This window comes from Jaculus jaculus, chromosome 3, assembly GCF_020740685.1.
Source record: "Jaculus jaculus isolate mJacJac1 chromosome 3, mJacJac1.mat.Y.cur, whole genome shotgun sequence".
Classification (NCBI taxonomy): domain Eukaryota; kingdom Metazoa; phylum Chordata; class Mammalia; order Rodentia; family Dipodidae; genus Jaculus; species Jaculus jaculus.
This window is the reverse complement of record NC_059104.1, coordinates 110,362,982-110,388,213: the sequence shown is the minus strand read 5'-3', so window position 1 is coordinate 110,388,213 and position 25,232 is coordinate 110,362,982. Positions and strand designations below refer to the sequence as shown.

The 25,232-nt window shown below is 36.3% G+C and overlaps 1 protein-coding gene across 1 annotated transcript in view; it reads right to left on the bottom strand.

Annotated features, from left to right (window-relative positions):
- Positions 1-25,232, bottom strand: part of Gucy1a2 (guanylate cyclase 1 soluble subunit alpha 2) — a 334,364-nt gene that overhangs the window by 120,528 nt on the left and 188,604 nt on the right. Inside the window, exon 6 of the mRNA XM_045145037.1 lies at positions 2,830-2,973. Coding sequence (XP_045000972.1) covers positions 2,830-2,973 — 144 coding nt within the window. The remainder of the gene's footprint in view (positions 1-2,829; positions 2,974-25,232) is intronic.

Here is a 25,232-nt window from a genome sequence, read left to right as displayed (position 1 = left end):
GATTCACTCAATGATTTTAGGAGTTCCCATGGCACCAAGCTAGAACACATTTTAAAACCAAATTAGTATGTCAAAAAAGAATTCTAAACCACACAAATACTATAAATAAGTAATGAAGCTAGGAGTATTAAGGTAGTTTTATTATTTTGAATTCTCTTTCTGCATTCTTATTAAATTTCTATGGACATTTCCTCTTCTGATATAATAAAACTATCAGATTCCTGGGAAAGACCTAATGTTATACCCCACAAATGAAAATACTGATGTGTATCCTGTTAAACACATAATGCCTTGTTTCTGGTCATTTAAGCTTGCTTTGACAATGCTGAAATCAACTTCAAATATAACCCCTTACAAAGAAAATTTAAGAAAAATAATACCCCAAATAAGATGTCTGATATAGTAAGACAGAAAATTTTAGGAGCTGATATGAGTTTGGTCTACTATAGTTTGCAGCAAATCTAGTATAGTATTTCTGCACTTTGTTTTCATGGGAGTGGTTGAAATGACATTAATACAGTTGAATAACTCAATGGTTATGCCCTAAAATTTTTAATCTTGAGTTTTCTCATTTAGTGTTCCATACTTGTCATATTCATCACTGTTTAGTTGGTCAGAAATTCTTCCTACTTTCCTACATTTTAAAACTGTAACACGTAAATATCCAAATTACATTAAAATAAAAATAAAAGAAATAAGTTTACACTGGATTCAGCTTTCCTATTACATTGCCTCCTTCTCATTTTACTATTCCCTTGGAGGTAAGCATGTCCTTAGATTTCAGATCACACAGTCCCTTTATCTCTTTAGACTTTTATTTAAAAAAACTAGATATATCTAAATAGCATTTTTTTTTAACATTTGCAAGTTTTGAACTTTACCTGAATTGAATAACCCTGTAGAAGTTTTAATGATAGCTCAATGTGTTTTAACATTCATCTATATCAATGACATTATGACTTCCATTTTCTTAACTGTGTGGTATATAAAGCTATAGAAACATTGTAGCAGACAGCTTCAGGTTCACTGAGATGAACTTCCAGACCAGGCACAGTTATTGAGGAAGGGATATTTATTGAAGCTTACAGATCCAGGGGAAGTTCCATAATGGCAGAAAAAGCTGGCCTGCCTTCACAGGAACAAGCAGAGAGAGGGAAGCACAAATCAAAAAACCAAAAGCCACATAGCACAACACAGCACACTTCAGGAGCTCCAGATAGGCACACTTTGCATATCTTTAAATTGAAATCTGAAACCCACCACCACACCTTAAGATCCACCCAGTGATACTGACTCCAGCCAGGTGGCTCCAGATGCAAACTACAAACAAAAATTTGAACATATTGGGGGCCATCTATTCAAACAAACCACATACATCATGGCTTATTTATTCAATTCTTGGTGGACATTTGAGTTATCTCCAATTTCAATTGGTTAGGAAATGTATTGCTGTAAATTATTTTGTGTAATTTCAGCTACATAAACATAGTACCTGAAGTTTGCTCTATTTCTGATAATTTTCATATATAATTATACTTTAGGCTGATTTTAGCCTCATCTGCGGTTTATGTTGGCTACTCATAGCATTTCTTTTCTCATGCATCTCTATGTGTATGCCTTTGGTTTGATTTTCTATTATTATGTTTTTAGTATTATTCATTCAATTTTCAGAGAACTTTATCAGTGGAAATTCCTTGAACATGTAGTTGAAGTTGGTATCTTCCAACTTCAGTAAGAACACTAGTATTCTCAGTGTCATGTGGTATTTGTTAATGACACATGAATTAAATCTTTTTTAATGTATACACAGTGTAATTTACACATTACTCCCTTTCAGTTAAGTTCAGTGGCATGCTTAATAGAAGTAAAAATAAGTATAGCATATTTAACACAACATTTTAATAGCTTTCAACCAAAACCTTTATAATGCCACAACTATAAATGCACACTCATTTCTATGCCTTGTTTTCTCTCTCTCTCTCTCTCTTTCTCTCTCTCTCTATCTATCTATATCTATATCTATATATATCTACATATCTACCTATCTATCTATCTATCTATCTATCTATCTATCTATCTATCTATGTAGATATTTTTCCCCTAACCCCACACTGGGAAAACTGCTGTTTATAAACTGTTGCATCTTGAATTTAAAGTTGCTTCTCTGAATATAAAATGTCTGCTTTTCAAGGTTTTATTGTAATTGAAGTTCTAGGATTGATCATGGGTCTCTTGCAGAAGTATAGCAAGGTGATCCCATCCATTCTCAGAGACAGATCCTAGATCACACAGAGCTGTCCATATTCCATATACATACCCACCCACCCCAAAAACAAAAACAGTAGAGAGCACCAAGTTTTCAGTTTTCCACTGTGTATAAAGTTTTCTCAGTAAGTGGCTCCAAATACTGAGTAAATGACAAATTAGGAACTTCTGAGGTCTGGAACTTTCTAAGGACACGGGACACCACAAGCATGCAGACCTTGCACTCTTTGGATCCTTCATTATTTACTTCTTGGATTCCATCTCAGACTCTGATTCTTGCCATCAACTTTGTTTAAATGTAGCAACTTACTGACGTTAAGTTCTATCCCTGGGTTTCATCCTTTATTTCTTTCTTTTCTTCATGAAAATTTGCTTTCATGTACATACCGCTTCTCTTTTGGGCCATATTCCACTGTTCCCCAAATTTGTGCATTAGCACTTGTCATTCCCTGACTCATCAAGATATATCAATCATAGGAAGTACAACTCAGAAGAGAAGTTCTGAATTTTCCTCTCCCATTAAAGGTGTACATACTACTCACACCTAGTTGCAGAGCAGGTTACCTGAATGGGCCTTCCATCAGGAGTCAGTACCTCTTCTGAAAGCTCCATCATCTTCAGGGCCATCAGAGCAATGGGCTTGGCATGGCAGAGGCTCTTCCTATGGAGCCCTGCTGCAACACAGTATGCATCACCTATTGTCTCCACCTGCAGCAATCAGACACATCAAATGCACTATGATAATGAGCCAGAAGAGAAATGACTAGTTATCTGCAATCACAAATATAGCTAGAAAAGCATGTCAGGGAAACATCAATAAATTAAGCAATTAGGCAATTGAGTGTAATCACAGCAGAGTTTACAAACAGCTACAATCAAATACTGACATCTCACTCCAGGACTGTTCATTATCATCATACATAATCATGGAAATTAGGGACAACTGGAATATAATTATCCCCACAAAAATAGAATTACTCCTATTTTGCCTTCACAATTCCCAAATAATGAACTTTTCAAGAGCCATCTTCTCATCTTCTTCAAACTTTCAATAGTTCCTTAGCAAGGTTTTTAAGCATTTTTATTTTCAATCTTCACACTTTCAACATTTCTCAATGCTTTACATGGATCTATAATTTGTTGTCATGTCTGCTTTTGTTTATTATTAATGATTACAATACTCACAAAATAATAAATTCATACTCCATACCATTAATTGCAATTAAGCAATTTACATACATAATTTAATACCCTAACTGGCAAAAACTAATATGAGCTACTTTTGAGAGATGAGAAATTAGAAGAAACCTATTTGTAACTATATAAAGAAATATAAATAGTTAATGGTTCCGTTAAGGAACTTTTCCTGACCTAATCTAATTCCATAGTCAACATCCATTCTGTTTAGCTATCACTTTCTTGAATATGAAAGAATTTACCCAGAATTAAAGCTTTTAAATTTATAAAGCACAGCACATGACATAAAACTTTGACATTACTTATTTTCAGAGGGAATTTTCATAATCATCCACTGTAGATATGGTAAGGTCTTTAGTTGGTTTGATATAATTACTTGAGCCAAAATGATACTGTATTAAATGGCAATTATACAATAAGCTCTTCTGTGAGCCCATCAATGGTCCTTTCATCAACTTTTAATAAAATAACTAATCTGTTTCTCAATTTTGTTACATATCCCTCCTGTAGCACTTACCACAAGCTACAATCAATGCGTGTCTGTGTATAGTCAACATGTATTCCCAACCCAGAGGTAAGGTCTTTAAGGATGATACCAGGGCCTTTCCTCTTTTCATTTATGGTACTTCGCATAGTAAATATACATATTTAATGAGTATCTGTTCAAAACATGTTGTTCGTCATGTTAACCATGACTACAGAGCAAACTATTCTAACTAATTGCTTGCTTTTTTTCAGTATTCATTTCAAGAGAACCACTTAGATCTCTACTGGAAGAAATGTCTCAGTGTCTCAATGATGACTGTATCATGCATATATCAAAAATTACTGAATAGTCTACTAAGGCTTATTATCAATAACTAAATTTCATATGAATTCATTCTAGTATTTCTTTTATAGTATTAAAAAGATGAACTTTTTTAATTTTTAAAGCTCTAACTTGGAAATATTATGAGAAAACTTAAAAAGCTAGTGAGAACTATAAAAATAATCATTTTGATTATCAAAATCTCACTACATGATTATCAAGAAATATGCAAGAAAAAAAGTATGAAATGCTCACAGACCTATTGTGACTCCAAATTTTCACCCCAAGGCTTGTTTACTAATGCTTAAGAAATGGACATAAAATTACACCAGAAGCATTTACAGACAACATACTTGGAGTTTGCCAAGGTTTTATTCCAAAGGCTAAAATACACTTCCCCAAAAGAATCTTTACTGAAGAGGGCTACAAGAAAATAATAATGTCTAAAAATGGTCACATACAATTTCTCCATAATAACACAATGTCCTTTAGTAATCGTATATTATACCATCCTTCTGTTTCCTGTGCAATTTTAAATTCTAGATAGGGTTCACTATATGCTTCAAAATAACTTCTGATTTTGAGCTATAAAAAATCATAGGCAGTAAGTTATTTGAACAAATGGTATTGCTTTGCAGATGATATAAATACACATGTTCCCAATTTATGACCTCTTAGAATTTCTGTCATTTTCATCACCTTCATCATCGTTTCCCATACATCTCAGTAAATACTAATCTATGGTAAATGTTCATTTCTACAGTTTTAACAATAAGATTGCATAAAAGATTCATTACACATTTAAACACATCAAACTTTCTTCTTAGGAGTAACAGTAAAAGTAACAGTATGGAAAAGATGGGTCAATATGTTACCAATTGATACAATGCATGAATGTATTCTAAAAATAGATGAATGGAGGACAAGATAAGTATATCCACAATGTACATATGAATTCATTTAAACAATATTAAAATTCATACATGATCATGAAAATACTTTCAAACACTTAGTTTTCACATATCTGAAGTAACAATGGCTATAAAAAAAATGGCATCAAGAAGTCTGACATGTCTGGGTGTAATGGCTCACATCTATAATCTCACCATTTGGAGACTGAAGTAAGAGGATTGTCATGAGTTTGAGGACAGCCTGAGGCTGTGGAGTGAGTTCTAGCTCAGCTTGGGCTAGAGTAAAATCCTTCCAGACAGAGAGAGAAGGAAGAAAGGAGAGAGAAAACAGGAAGGAAGAAAATGAATTGATGAAGGAAAGAAAGAAGCTAGTCTACATCAAGACACGGTAACGCATACTAGAATGTAGATTCATACATTGATTTCTAAACACTCACAAAGGGAAACAAAGCCATGGAAAGTCTGGTTTCATAGGCTAGGATAAAACCATACTACACTAACAATATAATGTCTAAATCTTAGTGTCCTAAGACAAAACAAAATTGATTTATCATTTTATATTTTGTATCACAACATTTGTTATGTTCCTGCAGGTGGAGAACAGCATGGAGGGGAAAGACTCTATGCCACTTATCTTCCTTCCATGAACATGGTTAACCAAGCTCCACATTGAACCCAGTTACCATGAAAGAAGTTCTGACAAACTTCCATTGAGCTCTTAAAAATTATTTCCATCCAAATGTTGGGTATGTGGCTTCATGATTCACCAACTAGTCACATGGCATAGTTAACATAAAGGGGATGAGTAAACTCAAACTACATTGTGCCCAGAAGAGGAAGCAAAAATATATGGTGAAGAGCATTAATAAGAGCATGAATGAAAAGGAAATCACATCAAGTTCAAAAATACAAGTGTTTGCAACATGACAGTAATGTATCTATGTGATGAGTTTTCTTTCTTTTCATACACATTTCACCATCTTCACTTAGGAATGTCAGTGAAAAGACAGTCTCCCCTTAGTGATGCAAGTTGCCCCAAAGGCTCCATTTTTCTCTCTTCTTAAATAAAGGTTTGTTTCCACAAGTTTAGCAGAAAGAAATATATGTGGACATTTTAGTGGAACCCCTTCACAATAATTAGTTGACTCAAAGTGATAACAAGAAAAGTTCAAGCAGTATCTATCTATACTAATTGCTCTTGGGCTATTTTCAAGGACTGAGCCAAAGTGGAGCAAGCAACCTGCCAAATAACAATTAAAATAGTGTATGCTATTTATTTTCAGCATCTCCAACCTATTCTGGAATGATACAGTAAGAATCAAGATTGATAAACTAAGGGGCCCAGATGGGAAAGGGTTAATGCTTATCCAAACATAGCAAATCTTTATATCCTGGACTGAACAAAGAGGATGAGGCTTAGATAAGAAAAATATGCTGGGTATGATGGCCCATGCCTTTAATCCCTGAACTCTGTAGACAGAGTTAGGTGAGTTCCAGGCTATCCTGAGACTACATAGTGAATTCCAGTTCAGCATGGAATAGGGCAAGAAAAAATTTGAGGGAAATATTCCATATATCTGCTATCCTACATATTACAATAGCTGCCTTTATCAGACTTTAAAGCATTCACCCATCTTGACATACTTCCTCGCATTGTTCCAAAAATGAAGTTGATAAAAGTAAATTTCTTAGCACTAAGCATTTACTTCTGTTTATTTTTTTAATTTATTATTTATTTATTTATTGGTTTTTCAAGGTATGTTCTCGCTCTAGCCCAGGCTGGCCTGGAATTCACTAGGCAGTCTCAGGGTGGCCTTCAACTAATGGCGATCCTCCTACCTCTGCCTCCCAAGTGCTGAGATTAAAGGCGTGTGCCACCATGCCTGGTTTAGGATTTACTTCTTTTATACTTACCTTAGTTTCAGATCACTTAAAATTTTATTTTAACTCCAAATAGATTCTCTTTCACTACCATACTTCTCCCTCTCCTCTAATAATCATGAAATACCAGGAAGATTTTTCTCTCAGGATGCAGCCTTTTTTTTTTTTCCTGCTTGCTTGTTTTTCCTGGTTCTATATCTTGACCTCTAGTGGTATTTCTTTCATCTAACTTTTGGAAGAGTAGGGTAGGGTCTGTAACTTTCTTATAACCACTTGTGATGAAAATTATCTGTCACTATTACATGACAAATATTGTGTGTGTGTTTCTATTCTTTTCCTACTAAATATGCATTTAACTTCATATCCCTGTACACTATCATGTTGTCATGTTGCATAAACTTTTTAATTAATGCTTTTAATTGCATCCAGTTTTTTACATTTGTGGACCAGTAATATCCAGTTTTACTTAAGTGTTTCAAATGTAAATCTCAGGTTCACCTGTTTAAGAACAACCCACAGGAAGCCAGGCATAGTGGCTCATGCCTTTAATCCCAGAACTCAGAAGGCAGAAGTAGGAGGATCACTGTGAGTTCAGGGCCACCCTGAGACTACAAAGTAAATTCAAGGACAGCCTGGGCTAGAGTGAAACCCTACCTCGAAAAACCAAAAAAAAAAAAAGAATAACCCAAAGGGCATTTGCTAAAATTTAAGCCCCCAGGCATCTTCTGGCTTTACTAAATCAAATATATGTTTATATTTCATACATCTGCATTGTCATCAGCTCTGGGGTATATTTTTATGATTCCCAAAACCTAATATGAATTAAACATACTACAATATTCCCCCATATACCCCCTTTGCTGAAGAACAATGAGCATTCAGAATGGAGAAAAGCTCTCCTACTCTGGACTCTAGCTATTCCTGCAGTGTCTTTCTGTGTCTTCTAGTCTATCCATAGAGAGAAAAAAAAAAATTTCCTTACTTGTCAGAACTACATGTTACAGCTCTCAATTCAAATGGGCCCATAAGCATGCATACACACCCATGTCCCAACACCCCAGGCACTGAGAATAAGCTGGCATGGGAGATGTGCAATGATCCAAAGAAAGTTTGCTGAATTCCATTAAATACATCCAAGAAAATTACACAAATAACTTAGCAATTCAAACAGAAACACTTTTAACTAAAGATTTACTGATAGAGATATCTCAAAAACATCCTTTCACTCTTTACAAAATCTAACTACACTCATTTTGGCTGATGTTGCTGACCCAAATACGGCTTATAAGGATATCTCCACAGTGTTCAGCTGATACAGCAGTAGAAAAGAGGTCACGGATATAAATAGAACAGGGATTTGGCCTGGGAACTATTCCCAAGTTGGAAAGAATGGATTCCAAGTCACAGCCTGTCAAAGAAACTCTTCTGATAGAATTCTCAGTAGATCAGTCATCTAGATCCAAGCTAGGAATCTTAATCATGTGGAAAATACTGAGGCTATGATCCAGGCCAGTTATCATAAAGATTATTGAATGCTGGGTCATTTTAGCACAAAAAATATGTTGAAATATCCAGTCAAAACTTAAAAAGCTTCAAGCCATATATGAACAATTCAAATCTTTTCTGGTATATAATAAACAGTTCTATAAGGTCTTCAATAGCAGGCTCAAATTCCCCAGTGTCACCCAGGCATATCATTCTACTTTATTTTACATTTTTATCAAAATGAACAATTTTGTGTTCTTTGTAAACTCTATACCTTCTACCAATGTGCTCAAATTCAAAATAATTGCTCTACTATGTCCCACCTAGTCACCATTTATACACTATTATTTTAAAGAAAAGTTTTCTAGAGATTTCTGACTTGCCAGAACTTTAAACATGTCTGCAGAGAATACTTAATGTCTTCTCTGTTTTCAGTTAACATATGGAGTGTTAAATGATGCTAATTGATGTCACTACAGTGGAGTGTGGCCCAGTTAGCAAATAAAGTGAAAACATAACATTAAGCATTTGATTTTTAAGAATATAATAGAGGGCTGGAGAGATGACTTAAGCAGTTAAGGTGCTTGCCTGCAAAGCCTAAGGGCTCATGTTTGACTATCCAAGCCCGATGTAAGCCAGAGAGTGACACAAACACACAAGGGGGCTCATGCATCTTGAGTTCTATTGCGCATGACACAAATGCACACAAGGGGGCTCATGCACCTTGAGTTCTATTGCGCATGACACATATGCACACAAGGGGGCTCATGCACCTTGAGTTCTATTGTGCATGACATATGCACACAAGGGGGCTCATGCACCTTGAGTTCTATTGTGCAGGACATATGCACACAAGGGGGCTCATGCACCTTGAGTTCTATTGCGCATGACACATATGCACACAAGGGGGCTCATGCACCTTGAGTTCTATTGCGCATGACACAAATGCACACAAGGGGGCTCATGCATCTATTGCAGTGGCTGCGGGCCCTGGTGCACCAGTTTTCTCTCTCATTCTCTCTCTCTTTCTTTCCTAAAAAATGTCAGTCTTTGGGGTTTATCTCAAAAAAAGATTATAATAGAAAATTAATAAGTTGAAGTATTCTTAGACATCATGGGATATCTTTTATTAAATATAAGTTTAGAAAACAGGATTCCTCCCAGTCCTTTTACCAAGACGCAAATTTGTCACACCCCTAACACTGTAATCCAAAATAAACTCTTCTCTTTTTAAGTTGTTTTGTTTGTTTGCTTGTCTTTTTTTTTTTTACATAAGGTCTCACTCTAACCCAGGCTGACCTGGAATTCACTATGTGGTCTCAGGGTGGCCGTGAACTTACAGCTATCTTCCTACTTCTGCCTCCTAAGTCTTTGATTAAGAGCATGCATCACCACACCTGGCTCTTGAGTAGTTTTTGCCAAGCATTTGATAGCAGCAATGATAAAACTAATATAGACACTTAATATATGTGATCAGTAAATATGATATATTATATATATACATATATATAACATATATACATACATATAAAATCTGTTAATGTGATATACTATCTTTTTTGTTTTGTTTTGTTTTTGTTTTTGGAGGTAGGGTCTCCCTCTAGCTCAGGCTGACCTGGAATTCACCTAAGTAGTCTCAGGGTGGCCTTGAATTCACAGTGATCGATCCTCCTACCTCTGCCTCCCAAGTGCTGGGATTAAAGGTGTGTGCCAGAACGCCTGGCCTGTGATACATTATATTAATAAAATGAAGGATAAAGCCATAGAACTACCTCAATAGATATAGAAAAGTCATTTGAAAAATTAGTATATTTTAATGAAAAAAGCAACTCTCAATAATTTAAGAATGGTAAGAATTAGCTCAAAATAAATGTTTACCCTATTATAAATGAAAAATTATCATTAATCTCACATAGTTATTTCTGTTATTAAATAATATCTCACTTTTGTGTATTGGGTAGGTTTAAAACCATTAAATTCTAAGTTCAAACTAACTAGTTGTTTGCCCTTCTTACTAACCATATAGTTCATACACGTTTTGTAATTTTAAGTTTCTCTTCCAATATGTTTACTAAAAATCATTTAATAGCATTTGATTTTCCTCATAAACAATTATTGTCAATACATAATTGTTTTGGACACTGAGGGCATTTAGCTGAGATTTTTGGCAAGCTTTAAGTTTGTTTCTCCAACAAGATTGATAATAGCTAAGCATTGAGTGAGTTTACAAAAATAGAAATTGATCTTTTAAATTGCACAGTTATCTCTGCCTTATCTGACAGGATAGTCTCAATTCAGAGTGTAAAACTTAATGATTAAATTTTCAAAAATCAAACCTTTAATTAATGGGGATATATAGTAGAAATGCTATAAATAGCTTTCCCACTAACTGCCACTTAACAACAGTGATTTCAAATGCACAAATTCCTTAAAACAAAATGAAACTAAAGGAATTCATACATACCATTTACTCTAGTCACAGTGTTGAATTATTTCAGTGTATTACTGACAACTATGGACAACCAAAGTACTCCTTATGGTCCTTTTGAAATGAGCATAATAAATAGAATAAATATCATGTGAATTTAGTTCTAATGCTATTAAAAATTCATGTTTTAGAAAACAAATGTTTAGATCACTTCTGTAGGTGACTGGTGCTGATGATAACTAGACTCAGAACCAAGGCCAAACCTCCTATGGCATTTCTATATATATAGTAAAATTATGTTTTCAATTATTTGTTTGTATCCTGGCTCTTTATACTTATTTATTTTCTTGATTAATGTTTGAGACAGGGTCTCATTTGGATCAGATTGTAAACTTTTGTCCTTGAACTGATTCCTTGCTTTTGTCTACCAAGTACTGGGATTGCAGGTACATCCCCAAGCAAAGCTTGATTTCATTTCTTTAAAATAAGAACAGTAATGTGTCACCGCCCCTTTGTTGAGACAGAGGACTCTTATCTAAAATTATCCTTACTATGGGTAGTATCAATGTCATGTTTGGAGGATAAGTTTGAATTTTTAAATTGCAGTTGGGTCTAAAGATGAGGCTATAAGTCCCTTTATTAAGGAATTCAGTATGTCAGTACTACTTTTGAATGTGCTAAAACATCATGGAGACTTGCTCTGTTTGGCTCCACAGAGGTAAAGATCTTCATACAAAAGTTAAAAGAATAATTTCAGTGCACTGGAAGATCCCTACGACAATTGATGTTCCTAAAAGTGAAAGACACTGGCTGAGGCTGAAACACATGCTATGGCACCTAGAGTGGTTCAGATACATACTGCAGTCCTGCAATATCACAGGTGGTTTCAAAATTCTCTAAAGGGGCTGGAGAGATGGCTTAGAGGCTAAGCACTTGCCTATGAAGCCTAAAGACCCTGGTTCGAGGCTTGATTCCCCAGGACCCATGTTAGCCAGATGAACAAGGGGGTGCATGCATCTGGAGTTCATTTGCAGTGGCTCAAAGCCCTGGTGGGCCCCCCTCTCCCTCTCTCTCTCTCTCCCCCTTTCTCTGTCAGTTGCTCTCAAATCAATAAACAAAAATATTTTTTAAAAATTCTCTAAAGGTCCCTTGAATCTATGAGGTCAGGCTGCTGAATTATCAGTGTTGTAGCTACATATAACTCACTAGGAAAATAAACAAGTGCAAAGCAACCTTCCAGCCTCAGTAGTAATAGGTTATTCATCTATAGTAATTTTTAAAGGATTTGAGTTTACTTTAATAAACATCTTATAAAGAATAAAAATGATAGCACAGTAGGTTTCAAAATTCTCTAAAGGGGCTGGAGAGATGGCTTACCAGTTAAGCGCTTGCCTGTGAAGCCTCAAGACCCCGGCTCAAGGCTCGATTCCCCAGACCCACGTTAGCCAGATGCACAAGGGGGCGCACGCTTCTGGAGTTCGTTTGCAGTGGCTGGAAGCCCTGGCGCGCTCATTCTCTCTCTATCTGTGTCTCTCCCTCTCTCTCTCTGTCACTCTCAAATAAATAAATAAAAATGAACAAAAAATATTTTTAAAAAAGAATAAAAATGAGAAGTTAACAAAAGGAGAGGTTAACTTTGGCACATAGCACCACAGTTAACATCATACTTGATGATAAAATTGACTTTCTTTGAGGAGCAAAATTCTATCCAACATTCTACCAAAATCTTAGCCAGAACAAATAGACAAGAGTAAAGAAAAGAGGAATGAAAGGTATCCAAAACAGAAATGAAGAAGTGAAATTATCTCTGTGTACAGATGGCATTGTCTGATAGGTAGAAAACCTCAAAGTCCTAACCAAAAAATGTTAAGACGAATAAATGAATTCACTAAAATCATAGAACAGAGACAGTTACAAATTAGTTGTGTTTCTATAGGCTAAGAATGAACTATCTGAAAAAGAAAAATTTAAAATATCATTTATAATAAGAAGAAAAGAATAAACTAGCTGGAATAAATTTAATCAAGGAGGTCTATAGGATCATGAGGACTTAGTGCAGGAGATAAAATAATGGATTGCAGAAAGCTATAATCTTGCATCCTATTTGTCTCTCCACTCCATTTGCAGCCTTTCTCTGACATGCAGTTGAATTCTAACACTGTAAAAGAATGGAGCCAAACCACAAATATTTTCTCTATTTCTAGTAAACACTGGATATACAGTGTTTATGTATCAAAGGTAGAAATGGTCATCAGTCAAGTACATGCACATGACAACTCACACACAGCAGACACCCACACACACATTTACCTTATAGGTCCAGATATATCTGTTAGAGAAATACCAGCAACTGATCATATTTACTACAGTAGTTTAAGCATGATGCATAAATCTCAGAAACTGCAACCATTTGGTAGAAAAATCAACATCTTTATTTGCAAATGATGTCACTGAAGCATAGAGGTTCAGTAAATGGTTAAAAGTAGAAAGATGGAAATTCCAAGCAGTGTACTAAGATAGCAGCACTGAGGTTGTACTGACTCACAAAGGAGTGAGAAGAGGGGACTGTCCTTCTTGCTTCAACTTAAGTGCCTGCCAAAGGCAAGATATTAATGAGGCAAAATCTCTTCAATAACTTTTGAGCTTGTGATATGTTGACTCTGACAATGTAATTCACATTGTAGAAAAGACATCAGAACAGATTTCTTATTTGTGACTTTTGCCTCACCTTCTAAAGGATATAAGTTAAGTTTTCTCCACTCTTCAAAACTGTGCTGAGAAATACTAATTTCCATAACATCTTTTAGCTTCTGTGGGAACTTTCCCTCCTGATTGAGTGAGTTATAAGTGGCTATTGACTATAAAAATGAACAGATTCAATACATTTCACTTCAGAAACTCCTCTTCTAACTTACTGATAAAACCTTGGAAAATCAAAAAGATTATTGCTTCAACTTCATTTCCAATCAAATAGCAGCAAAAGTAAATGACATTGATGACATTGATGCTGATGGATACTACTGAAAATAGAGAGTATACCTCTTTAATAGTGTTCAATTTCAAAACTGAGTACACTGAGAATTAAGGCAAAAAATACATTCATGGACTGGGAGAATAAACTGATAATTAACTACCATTTTTAACTGGCACCTAGTGATGGGAAGTAGAATGAAATAACATACACAGATTCATAAAATCCCAAGACTACACTAAGTTCCTTGAAAAGTTCCTTACTTTAAGAGAAAGAAAGCAAGAAGTAAATGCAGCTTTTTCATTTTTTTTCTGAAAAATCTGATTCCAGCTGAACTGGTATCATCAAGGATCTGCTTTATTTTCTGAAGGCTGAAGGTCCAGTGAACAGATATTTTGGTAGTTGCACATGTCAAAAGGCAAGACAAATCAAACTCTTGGGGCATAACATTTTAAAACCCAGTGAGAAATTTATGTGAGGAATGTCTACTTCCATATTTTAGTAAGAACGTACAAGATGGTGGTTTTCAGTTTGTCATTGTTCTTTATCCAATATAAAAATTCAGGTTCTCCTAGTGTACATATGCAAAGTATAGAAAACATTACTAGATGCTTACCTGGTATTCAATTGCCCTGGGAAGTTAACCAACACAATTGAAAGTAAATGCTCATCACTTTATATGTGAACTTTTCTATCATGGTTCTTTATCACTATTTGTTCTTTTATTCGATATTTATTTTCAGAATATATACTGATATTCAAATTGATCTTCAAAAATTCAAGGATTACATATAGACTTAATCCCCAATACAAGAAGATTGGGAAGTAGGGCACAGTAGAAGTTAGATGGTTCATGAGGGCTTCATGTACAAATATACTAATGCCACACACACACACACACACAAAAAAAAAAAAAAAAAAAAAAAAAAAACTCTGCAGGAGTGAATTGACTCCCCACCCTTTCAACCTTCTTCCATGTAAGGATGCAGCAGGAAGCCCCCATCACATGCTGGATTTGTGGTCTTCAATTTCTTCTCTTCAGAACTAATAGGGAATAAGTTTTCTTCTTTATATAAACAACCCTGTCTTGGATATTCTATTGTAGCAGGACAAAACATACTAAAACAGAATATATACATATATATATATATGTGTGTGTGTGTGCGTGTGTATAGATAGATAGATAGATAGATAGATAGATAGATAGATAGATATGCACACACACACACACACATACACATTTGCTCACACACAGTAGTTAAAGAACAATAAGACTCTATAGTTGGTAGACTAAAGAAAAGCAATGTATGCATACAAGTGAATTAACTGTACATAATCATAGATGTTTAGGGCTCTTTTTATTGGTGGTATATTAATGGATATCTGAAGCCTGTAAGTCAACATAGTGTCTTCATTGTCCTTAAATTATTTTTTCTCAAGAACTCAACATATCTTACAATTCTCAAATTCTATGAATTTCAAGAGTATCTATAAATACACTGTATTTTCAAAAATGGATAGAACTGACCATTTAACCATATTATCTTTGTGGCATGTAAGATCTCTGTGGATATCTCTATACTTTTCAGGAAGGAAGCCATGGAATTTGGTTCTCTATTACCTCTGTGGATGTGCTCTGTGTGCCCTCTACTCCCAAGCCAGCCCTTGTCAGCATGAAGGCTTTGCTTGTCTACCAATAAGATCTGACACTGCAGTCCATACTGGCTGCCTGAGCATGTTGCCTGCTTTTCTCTTCCTGAAATCCCACCCTTCATGTATAATTTGATATCCTCTAAGGATGTGCCTGGGAGATATATATATGTATATGAGAGAGAGAGAATGAGTATGCCAGGGCCTCTAGCCACTGCAAAAGAACTCCAGATGCATGCACCACCTTGTGCATCTGGCTTACGTTGGTACTTGGGAATCAAACTTGGGTCCTTAGGATTTTTACCACTGAGCAATCTCTATAGTCTATTAATGTTTTCTTTTACTTCCCTGGACATTATGATTTTCCTATCAACTTTTATTCAGTTTCATTATTTTAAAAGTGCAATCCTTGGAACCTGCACCTGGGACCACTGCCCTCACTGTTTTCTTCTTGGCAGGCTACTTCTGCCAAAGAGGAATGAAAGTAGAAGGTATTAGCTGATTTCAAAGATGGCAGATGGCAGATGGCGAGACCCATACTGTTAAGTGCATAGCTTCCTAAAGCTCTTGACACTATACAGCTGAGGACAGGTGTGGGATTTTGTTTAAATATCAAAAAGATTGTGTTTCCACTTAGGAGGAGATCTAAAGACATGGATCAATCATAGCTATTGGTCACAAGTTGAACTTGGAAACAATTTCCACCATTTAATTCATTTAATTTGTCTAGCCAAGAGCTTGGAATTGTGGGAAAGCATAGGTCTTAGCATAGGTGTTCAAAATCTGATTTCCCAAGGGATCATTTATTTTGTCTGAAAGTTGGCTTCTTTACAATGTAATAGAGATGTATGAACCAACATAGTCATCACGAGGAAGAAAATGAGATCATTTATACCTTTATAATATATAATGGCTACGCTATAGTTAAGTATAGAGAAACATTTTCAAATATGACACCCTCCAAATACAAGTATGTGAAAAACAATAGTAGTCTCTAATATTACTTTTACTAATCTGTTCTAGAGGCTATTCTAACCACAGTGGCTTATAGATGATTGATATATTTCTAATATAGCTGTGAGATAGATGCATTTATTATCTTTATTTTATATAGTACTGGGGACAAAGCAAGTAAAGAATGTGGCTAGATCTAAAACAATGAATATTGAAAAGAAAAAGCCTCATCCTTGCTTCCCAATCTCGTATCAATTTTGTTTTCAGTGATAAACTCAAGGAAAAGCAAAACATGCAACATTGCTTCATTATTGAAAGCCATTGCCATTATTGCTGTTGTTACTGTCACCATGAAATCATCACTTAGTTACTGGTTCCTTATTTTCTTCACTTTCTATACTCCATAAAACCTAAAGGCTATGTGTAAAATAATAAATTATTTATGTTGCCTTTTGCTGACTATATCTGCCTTCCTAGTGACAAGAATGGAAATTATAATTTATGCTTCCAGATTCTTGGCTCTTCTTCACTACTCACACCTGTAATATCTTGACAGTCAAGCACTATAAAGCCTTTAATTTTCTGACTGCTTGAAATATTCATGGTAAAATCCATAGCTGCTTTCCCACATCTACCATATAGAAGAACAAATTGCTTCAGCAAAACTTCTTATCATGCCTGTATTTGCTAAGTTCTTCAACTCCAACTATAGTTTCTCACAGCATCTGTGTAATAACAGAGAAACACTGACACATGACTAGATCAGCAGGCAGAAGGGCAACCGCAAGGTTAAATAAGCAATTCTTAACAATGTCACAGTAGATTTCGAGTACCTCTTGCGCTACTGCCTCTAGTTCCTTTCTATTGGCGTTGTTTTACCTTCCTTACTTTAACATTTCTAATGCAAAATGAATGTGGGATCCATATTTTCACTGTGTTTTTATTGTTATTTTAAATTTTAGCCATACTGCAAACTTGGCAATTTTTGTTTTACTTTGTGAAATAAACCAAGTTGCAGGTCCTAAAAACTATAAACATACTTTGAGATTTAAATCTTTTTAATACCTACCCTGCCATGTGTGGGGACCAGGTACTCCTGCACTTCCTACAGGCTACTCGGACCCAGACCAGCAGGCTAGCATTCCCCTCCATTCTTCAGTTTTTCCCACTGTCAGGAACATCCATGCTCCCAACGGCATCCCATCTGCCACCCCATCATGTGTGCAGAACACCCTCCGACCCCCTATGCCCAGACAAGGTCCTCCTTCACTTCCCGCAGGCTACTTGGACCCAGGCCAGCAGGCTATTGTTTACCCCTCCCTCCCTGTCACCTAACTTGCAGCAGTCCCATATCCCTGCCCTATATGTCACAGTATGCAGCAATCTCATCCACCCTCTACTACATGCTCCCAATGGACTCACTGTCTCATCCCCTCACCCCTCAGCATCTCAGAACCACCACACAATTGCATCCTCTCTCCCTCTGCCACTCCACTGCAACACCAGTCTGCTTTGTCCCATTCCCCTATCCACTGCCCCCTCAGGCTACCTGACCATGCAGTCCCATACCCTGAAACACACTGATCAACAACCCCCTTCTCAGGCCATCAGGACCCCACCAGAGTCCATTGGGCCTCCTTCCCTCTGAGCAGACAGGCTGCATTTCCATTAGAAGCCTAATCAAAGCAAACAAAATGGAATAATCACTAAAGACACTTCAAGGGTAAACTACACCTTTCTCCTAAATTAAATAAGATTCCTACAGTGTGATGGGCAGACCACAGCACAAAAGGAATAACATGAAAAATCAAATGTAAGTAAATCCAACAAGGTTGCCCAGTCCCACAATGGATGTCTCTAATCAAAACATAGAAGAGACAATAGGAACAGAATCCCAAAATGAAGATATAAGCTATGAAATCCTGGCCAAGCAATTAGCAGAACTTGCAGAAAATCAACAAAGGACCAATAATTGTATGAATACTGGACTCGCTAGATTAGAACTAATTGTATCAATACTGTACACGCTAGATTAGACCTAATAGAAAAGAGCAAGGAAAGGTTCCAAAGACAGCTAAATGATCTGAAGGAGAGCATAAAAAAAACAGAGGACCTCAATAACCAGCTGGCTAAGCTCAATCAAGACATAAATAAATTTAAGGACAAATTCCAAGAAGAATTAAGAAAATAAGAAAATGATGTGAAAAAATAACTTGACAAAGGGAAGAAAACTATATATAAAAAGGCAGTAGAAAATACAATACAATACATGGATAAGCCTAACAATGGTACCAACTTGACTGTATTCACTGAGTACAAAACTAATGAGTTTAAAAAATTAATAAATTTAAAATAATCCTTTGACATTAAAAAAAAAAAAAGAAAATACAAACCAAATTGAACAAGTCCAAAACTCTATAGAAGCTCTCAAGAATAGAGTCATTCATGTGGAGGACAGAAACTCAGAACTGGAAGACAGAATGGAAGAAACAGTTCATGAGTTGAAAAGCTTCAGTAAGTTTAAAATTTTTTTCTGAACAAAACATAAGGGAACTGTGGGATACCCTTAAATGTCCCAACATTTGGATCATGGGAATACAAGAAGGAGAACAAATTCAGACCAAAGGCATGAAGAAATTATTCAACAAAATTATCGAAGAAACCTTTCCCACTCTCTCAAAAGAAAGTCCCATCAAGTTATAAAAAGCTAAAAGAACTACAGACTTGACTGAAGGAAAAATTCATTAAGACATATTATCATTAAGACCCTAAACATCGATAAAAAAGAGAAAGTCCTAAAAGCAACTATGGAGAAGCAACACATTACATATAAAGGTATTACTTTAGACTTCTCAATTGAAACCCTGAAAGCGAGAAGAGGCTGCAATGGAGCACTGCAAAGTCTAAGAACTGTGGCTTCCAACCCAAACTCTTCTACCCAGCAAAAGTATCCCTCATAATAAATGGTGAAAAAAAATTTTCCATGACAAAACTCAGACATACAATATATGAACACAAATCCAAAGCTACAGAAAGTACTTCAGGGAATTCTGCACACAGAAAAATCAAATAACCAATCTTAAGTGCCTAGAAGAAGCATCCTACAAGAACAAAACTCAGAGAAGGTCTCAAAACTATAAAATCCAAGGAAACACCAAATCACACAAACCACCACAATATGGCACAGATTAAATCAAACCTCCCAATCATTACCCTAAACATTAATGGCCTTAATTCACCTATCAAGAGACATAAGTTAACAGGTGGATCAGAAAATGAGACCCCTCAATCTGCTGTCTTCAAGAAACCCATCTCAGGGCTGGAGAGATGGTTTAGCGGTTAAGCGCTTGCCTATGAAGCCTAAGGACCCCGGTTCGAGGCTTGGTTCCCCAGGTCCCATGTTAGCCAGATGCACAAGGGGGCGCATGCATCTGGAGTTCATTTGCAGAGGCTGGAAGCCCTGGCACGCCCATTCTCTCTCTCCCTCTATCTGTCTTTCTCTCTGTGTCTGTCGCTCTCAAATAAATAAATAAAAATTAAAAAAAAAAAAAGAAACCCACCTCACCATTAAAGACAGACACCTCCTCAGGGTGAAAGGGTAGAAAATGATATTCCAAACAAAAGGAAATAAGAAAAAATCAGGAGTAGATATACTAGTATCAGATAAAATAGACTTCAAACCAAAAATAATAAAAAAGACAAAGAAGGCCATTTCTTAATTATCAAGGGAATGAGCCAAAAAGATGCTATCACAATCATCAATCTTTATTCACAAATCGAAGGTGCATCACAATTCAAAATAGAAAAAACCCTAAGTGACAACAAAACAGAAATATCCCCCAGCACCATCATAGTCAGGGACTTCAATACACCACTATCTGCAACAGATAGATCTTACAAACAGAACATGAACAGGGAAGTAAGAGAGCTTAACAAAAACATAAACCAACTAGACCTGATGGATATCTACAGAATATTTATTCTACCCAAAATTCACAGATTATACATTCTTCTCAGCAGCCCATGGAACTCTCTCTAAAATAGATCATATACAGGGCCATAAAGCCTGCCTCCATATATTTTGGAAGAATGACATGATTTCCTGCATGATATCACATCACAGACATAAGTGAAATGGGGAGGATCATCAGGACTTATTTCAAAAACCTCTGCTGCACAAAACTGGATAATATGGAGGAAATGGATGACTTCTAGACATATGCCACCTACCAAAGCTAAACTCAGAGCAGATTAATCTCTTAAACAAACCTATAACACCCATCAAGATTGAAAAGATTATCAAATACCTCCCCAAAAAGAAGAGTCCAGGACCAGGTGGCTTCTCAGCTGAATTCTATCAATTTTTCTGAATTCTATCTATTCTTCTCTGTGGATGAACTGAAACCAATTTTTCTCAAACTGTGCCATACAATTGGAAAACAGGGAAAGCTCCCCAACTCCTTTTGTGAAGCTACTATCACCTTAATACCAAAACCAGGCAGAGATGATACAAGAAAATAAAACTATTTCCCTGATGAACTTAAACGCAAAGATTCTGAACAAAATCATCGCAAACCAAATTCAACAACACATTAAGAGCAATATCCATCTTGATCAAGTAAGCTTCATCCCAGGAACATGGGGATGGACCAACATATGGAAATCTGTCAATGTAATACACTACATAAATAAGCTTAAAAACAAAAACCACATGATCATTTACATAGATGTAGAAAAGGCCTTTGACAACACCATTTCATAATCAAAACATTGGAGAGAACAGGCATGGATAGTTTATATCTCAACATAATAAAGACTATATATAAAGCTCCCTAAAGCCCCCCCCATAAAAGTTAAACAGCCCACTCACAATATAGGGCAGAGAAATGAACAGGGAGTTCTCAGAGGAAGAAGTACAAGTGGCAGACACCCACTTAAAAAAATATTTATCATCCTTAATCATCAGGGAAATATAAATTGACACAACTATGTGATTCCACCTTACCCCCATAAGGGTATCAAACATTAAAAAAATCAAATGAAAACAAATGCTGGCAAGAATACAGAGATATAGGAACCCTCCTTCACTATTGGTGGTAATGCAAGATTGTACAACCACTATGGAAATCAATGTGGAGACTCCTATAAAGGTTGACTATAGTTTTTTTTTTTGTTGTTGTTGTTGTTTTTTTTTTTTTTTTAAACCAAAGGACCCACTTATTCCCTTATTGGCCATTTACCCTAAAAGCTCCATCCCTCAGTTCAAGATATTTGCTCAACCATGCTTATAGCTGCTCAATTCATAATAGCTAAGAGTTGGAATTAACCCAGATGTCCATAATTAGATGACTGGATAACCAGGATGTGGTATATCTACATGATGAAATTCTACACAGCAGTAAAGTAAAATGGCACAAGGAAATTTGAGGAAAAATGGTTGAACTTGGAACAGACCATTCTCAGCAAACTCACCCAATCACAGAAAGACAATCATCGTATGGTCAGACTCATCTGTGGCTCCTAACCCAAATCTGACCAAGATGCTGATATACCTAATAGGCATGTTGAAGAGTGGACAATAGGGAGGTTAGGGTGAGAGGAGAGGGTAAAGGTGGGGGAAGACATAAAATTGAACCCAAATGGAAGTAGTACCATAAAATCCTATATTCTGAAAGACAGACTAAAAGTTGTTGAAACTTCATCAGGTCCTTGAAAGAACACCTGAATCAAAGTGCCCTGGATAGGGTATGATGAAAACTAACTTTAATCTTCTCCTCTTCTCTCTCTCTCTCTCGTTCTCTCTTTCTTTCTCTCTCTCCCCCTCTCTCTTCTCTCTTTTATATTACCTATTTTTTTTCTTCCTTCTTTTCTCTTGGTGCTGGCCTGTAACTTCCAGGCCCAGGATGCAGTCAGCATCCACAATAAGCCAGTGATCAGAGAAACCTATAAGGTTTCCCAAAAGAAGACAGATTTCTGTCAGATCACTTGATTACCCACCAAAGGTTAATGGTAAGGCCCTACTGCTGAAGAACACCATATGGTGTTCATAGAGAACATGGAGAGGCCTGGATGGAATCAGGAAGAGAATCAGTCCCCAGACATTTAGCTTGTCTAGTGCCAGAAGGTCCTACATGAGCAACTGGGGAAAAATTGCCAACACCTCTCCAAGTAACTCATGGTCTAAGCTATTTAGCAGCAAACAACCTGACGTGATGATCACACAAGTGAATAGTAACACACAGTCATAATGGGTAACCAACTGCTCTTGAATTAGCTAACTGAATTGCTCAGTGGAAGTGAAACCACGGCTAGAACTGGAAAACAAGTCAGAAACATATCCAAAAACTTGCTCTCCAATATCAAGCTCCCACAAATCTTGGACTACAAGAGGGCCTACACCTACTAAGTTCTCTCTAAAGTAATAATGGTTATCCCATTTATCTGGTGCTGACTTCACTCTCTATTGGGGAATCTGCTTCTCTTTTTCAAATGGATGCCGCACCTGAGGACAGATTTAGCCCATCACACCTCCTCAGGGTCCCTGCTGAAATCATAGAGTAATTGGGAAAATGAGCTAGAGTGCTGATTTCTTGGTGAACATGGTACCAGCACAAGGGTAAAGGGAAAAGAAACAGAGAACACTCAACTCTTACCAAACCAGACATCCAGAGACTCCCAAGACCTCATCACTGAAGTAGAACTAAAACAAACCCAACATGGCTCAGGGAAGTTTGTGGAAGATGGGGTGGAAAGATTGTTAGAGCCACAAGTTGGGACATTATGCACAGAGACATTGCCTCTTCCCCATAACTAATGGCTAAACCCACAATGCACAAACCCCCAACAAAGAGGGTCCCTTAAAAAGGGGGGAGGACTGGGAGGAGGCTAAAAATGGTACCAACATGGCAGTTTACACACTGAATATATACATAACCAAAAAAAAAGTGCAAAAATTTTATGGCATCTAAGACCCAACATTCATGACACTAAATAGCATATAATCCAGGGTATACCACAACACTGTGTAATTATTCTAGAAAAGAAACTCAAATGGGCACACAATTACAAAATAAGCAAGTCAGATAGAGAATTTCTCATTTACATTCCTTCAAATTTATTTCTCATAATATATTTCATTTTATTATAATTTTCTTCTCTCTTGTCATCTTTATAATCATTGTGGCTTTAGTGAACATTGCATTGTCTTGTCTATATTATCAAAACTCAACTCATTAAGTGCTGATTAACAGCCAAAGCTTCTCACTATCTCCTAAAGACATACCCTCATGCTAACACTAAAAATATTTTTAAAATGCCTAGCCTTGGAAATTGTATTGACTTATAACTTGTTACTTAAATCCCCTAAGATGTTTTCTTTAAAATATTATATAAATTAGTATTATTTCTATTGTTTTTGCTAGTCACACAGAAGCACATGCATGAAAAATGAAAAGTACATTTAAGTATCAGAGAAAGAGAAACGCCACTTTACAAGCTAAAATCTGATGATAATTTTATGACTTCAAGAAGCTAAGCTTTAGTAATGTACACGAAAGATTTACAATCATGTAGCATATTTCCACAGATTTTTTTTCCCCCAGAGAAGTATTATAGCTTCACTGAGGGCATGGAAAACAAAATGTCTGTGCGCTCTAATTATATTTGCAAGCTTTGAATTTATTTTGGTATCCTCAAAAGATAACAGATTTCCTTCCTCAAAGCCTGGCTAATATTTTATTTAAACCAAGTTTCCCATGTGGTTTCAACAGTGAATCTATTTATCTATGTATTTTCTCGATTCTATAAACTTAGAGCTTTAAAAGTATCAAGCTAAGGAGAAAGAATACTGAAAAATCAGTGATCTAGAAGTAAGGATCGTTGGTTGCTGAGATGAGTACAAAAATGCCTCAGAACTTGAGGAAGGAAATCGCAGGCAAATCCAGCCACATCCCCTCCCTTTCTGGAAAAGACAGATCATAATAGTGACAGGCTCAACATGGTGTCTCACTGGATTAGAACTAGATATTGGACTTGTGGGCTCGCTCTATCACAAACTATATAACTTATAAAGAAGTAGAACATAATTAACACAAAGTCTTGTTTTGTATAACAAGACAGATCTCTAATCTGTGATTGTTTATCACTCAAAAGAAACAACTAGACTTCCGGTCAAGATGGCGACCGCCTAGCTGCACTACAAACAACAAGGGGAAAAAAAGGTAAGTATTCAAGGGAAATTAGGAACTTTTTCAACAGGGAGGGCACAGATCCGGGAAAAGAGGGAAGTACACACCCCCGCGACCCACGCCCCGCCACCCCGCCCGCCATGAATGAGAGGATTGTGGGATACACTGAAACATCCTAATATCAGAATCACTGGAATACCAGAAGGAGAAGAATTTCAGACCAAAGGCATGGAGAACTTATTTAACACAATAATTGAAGAAAACTTCCCCCATCTCTTAAAAGAAAGGCCCATCAAGATTCAAGAAGCAAACAGAACTCCTAACCGACTAGACCAAAGGAGAAACTCCCCAAGGCATATTATCATTAAGACTCTAAACATTGACACCAAGGAAAAAATCCTAAAAGCAGCTAGGGAAAAACAACACACCACTTTCAAAGGCAACCCCATCAGAATTACTTCAGACTTCTCAATGGACATCCCTGAAAGCTAGAAGG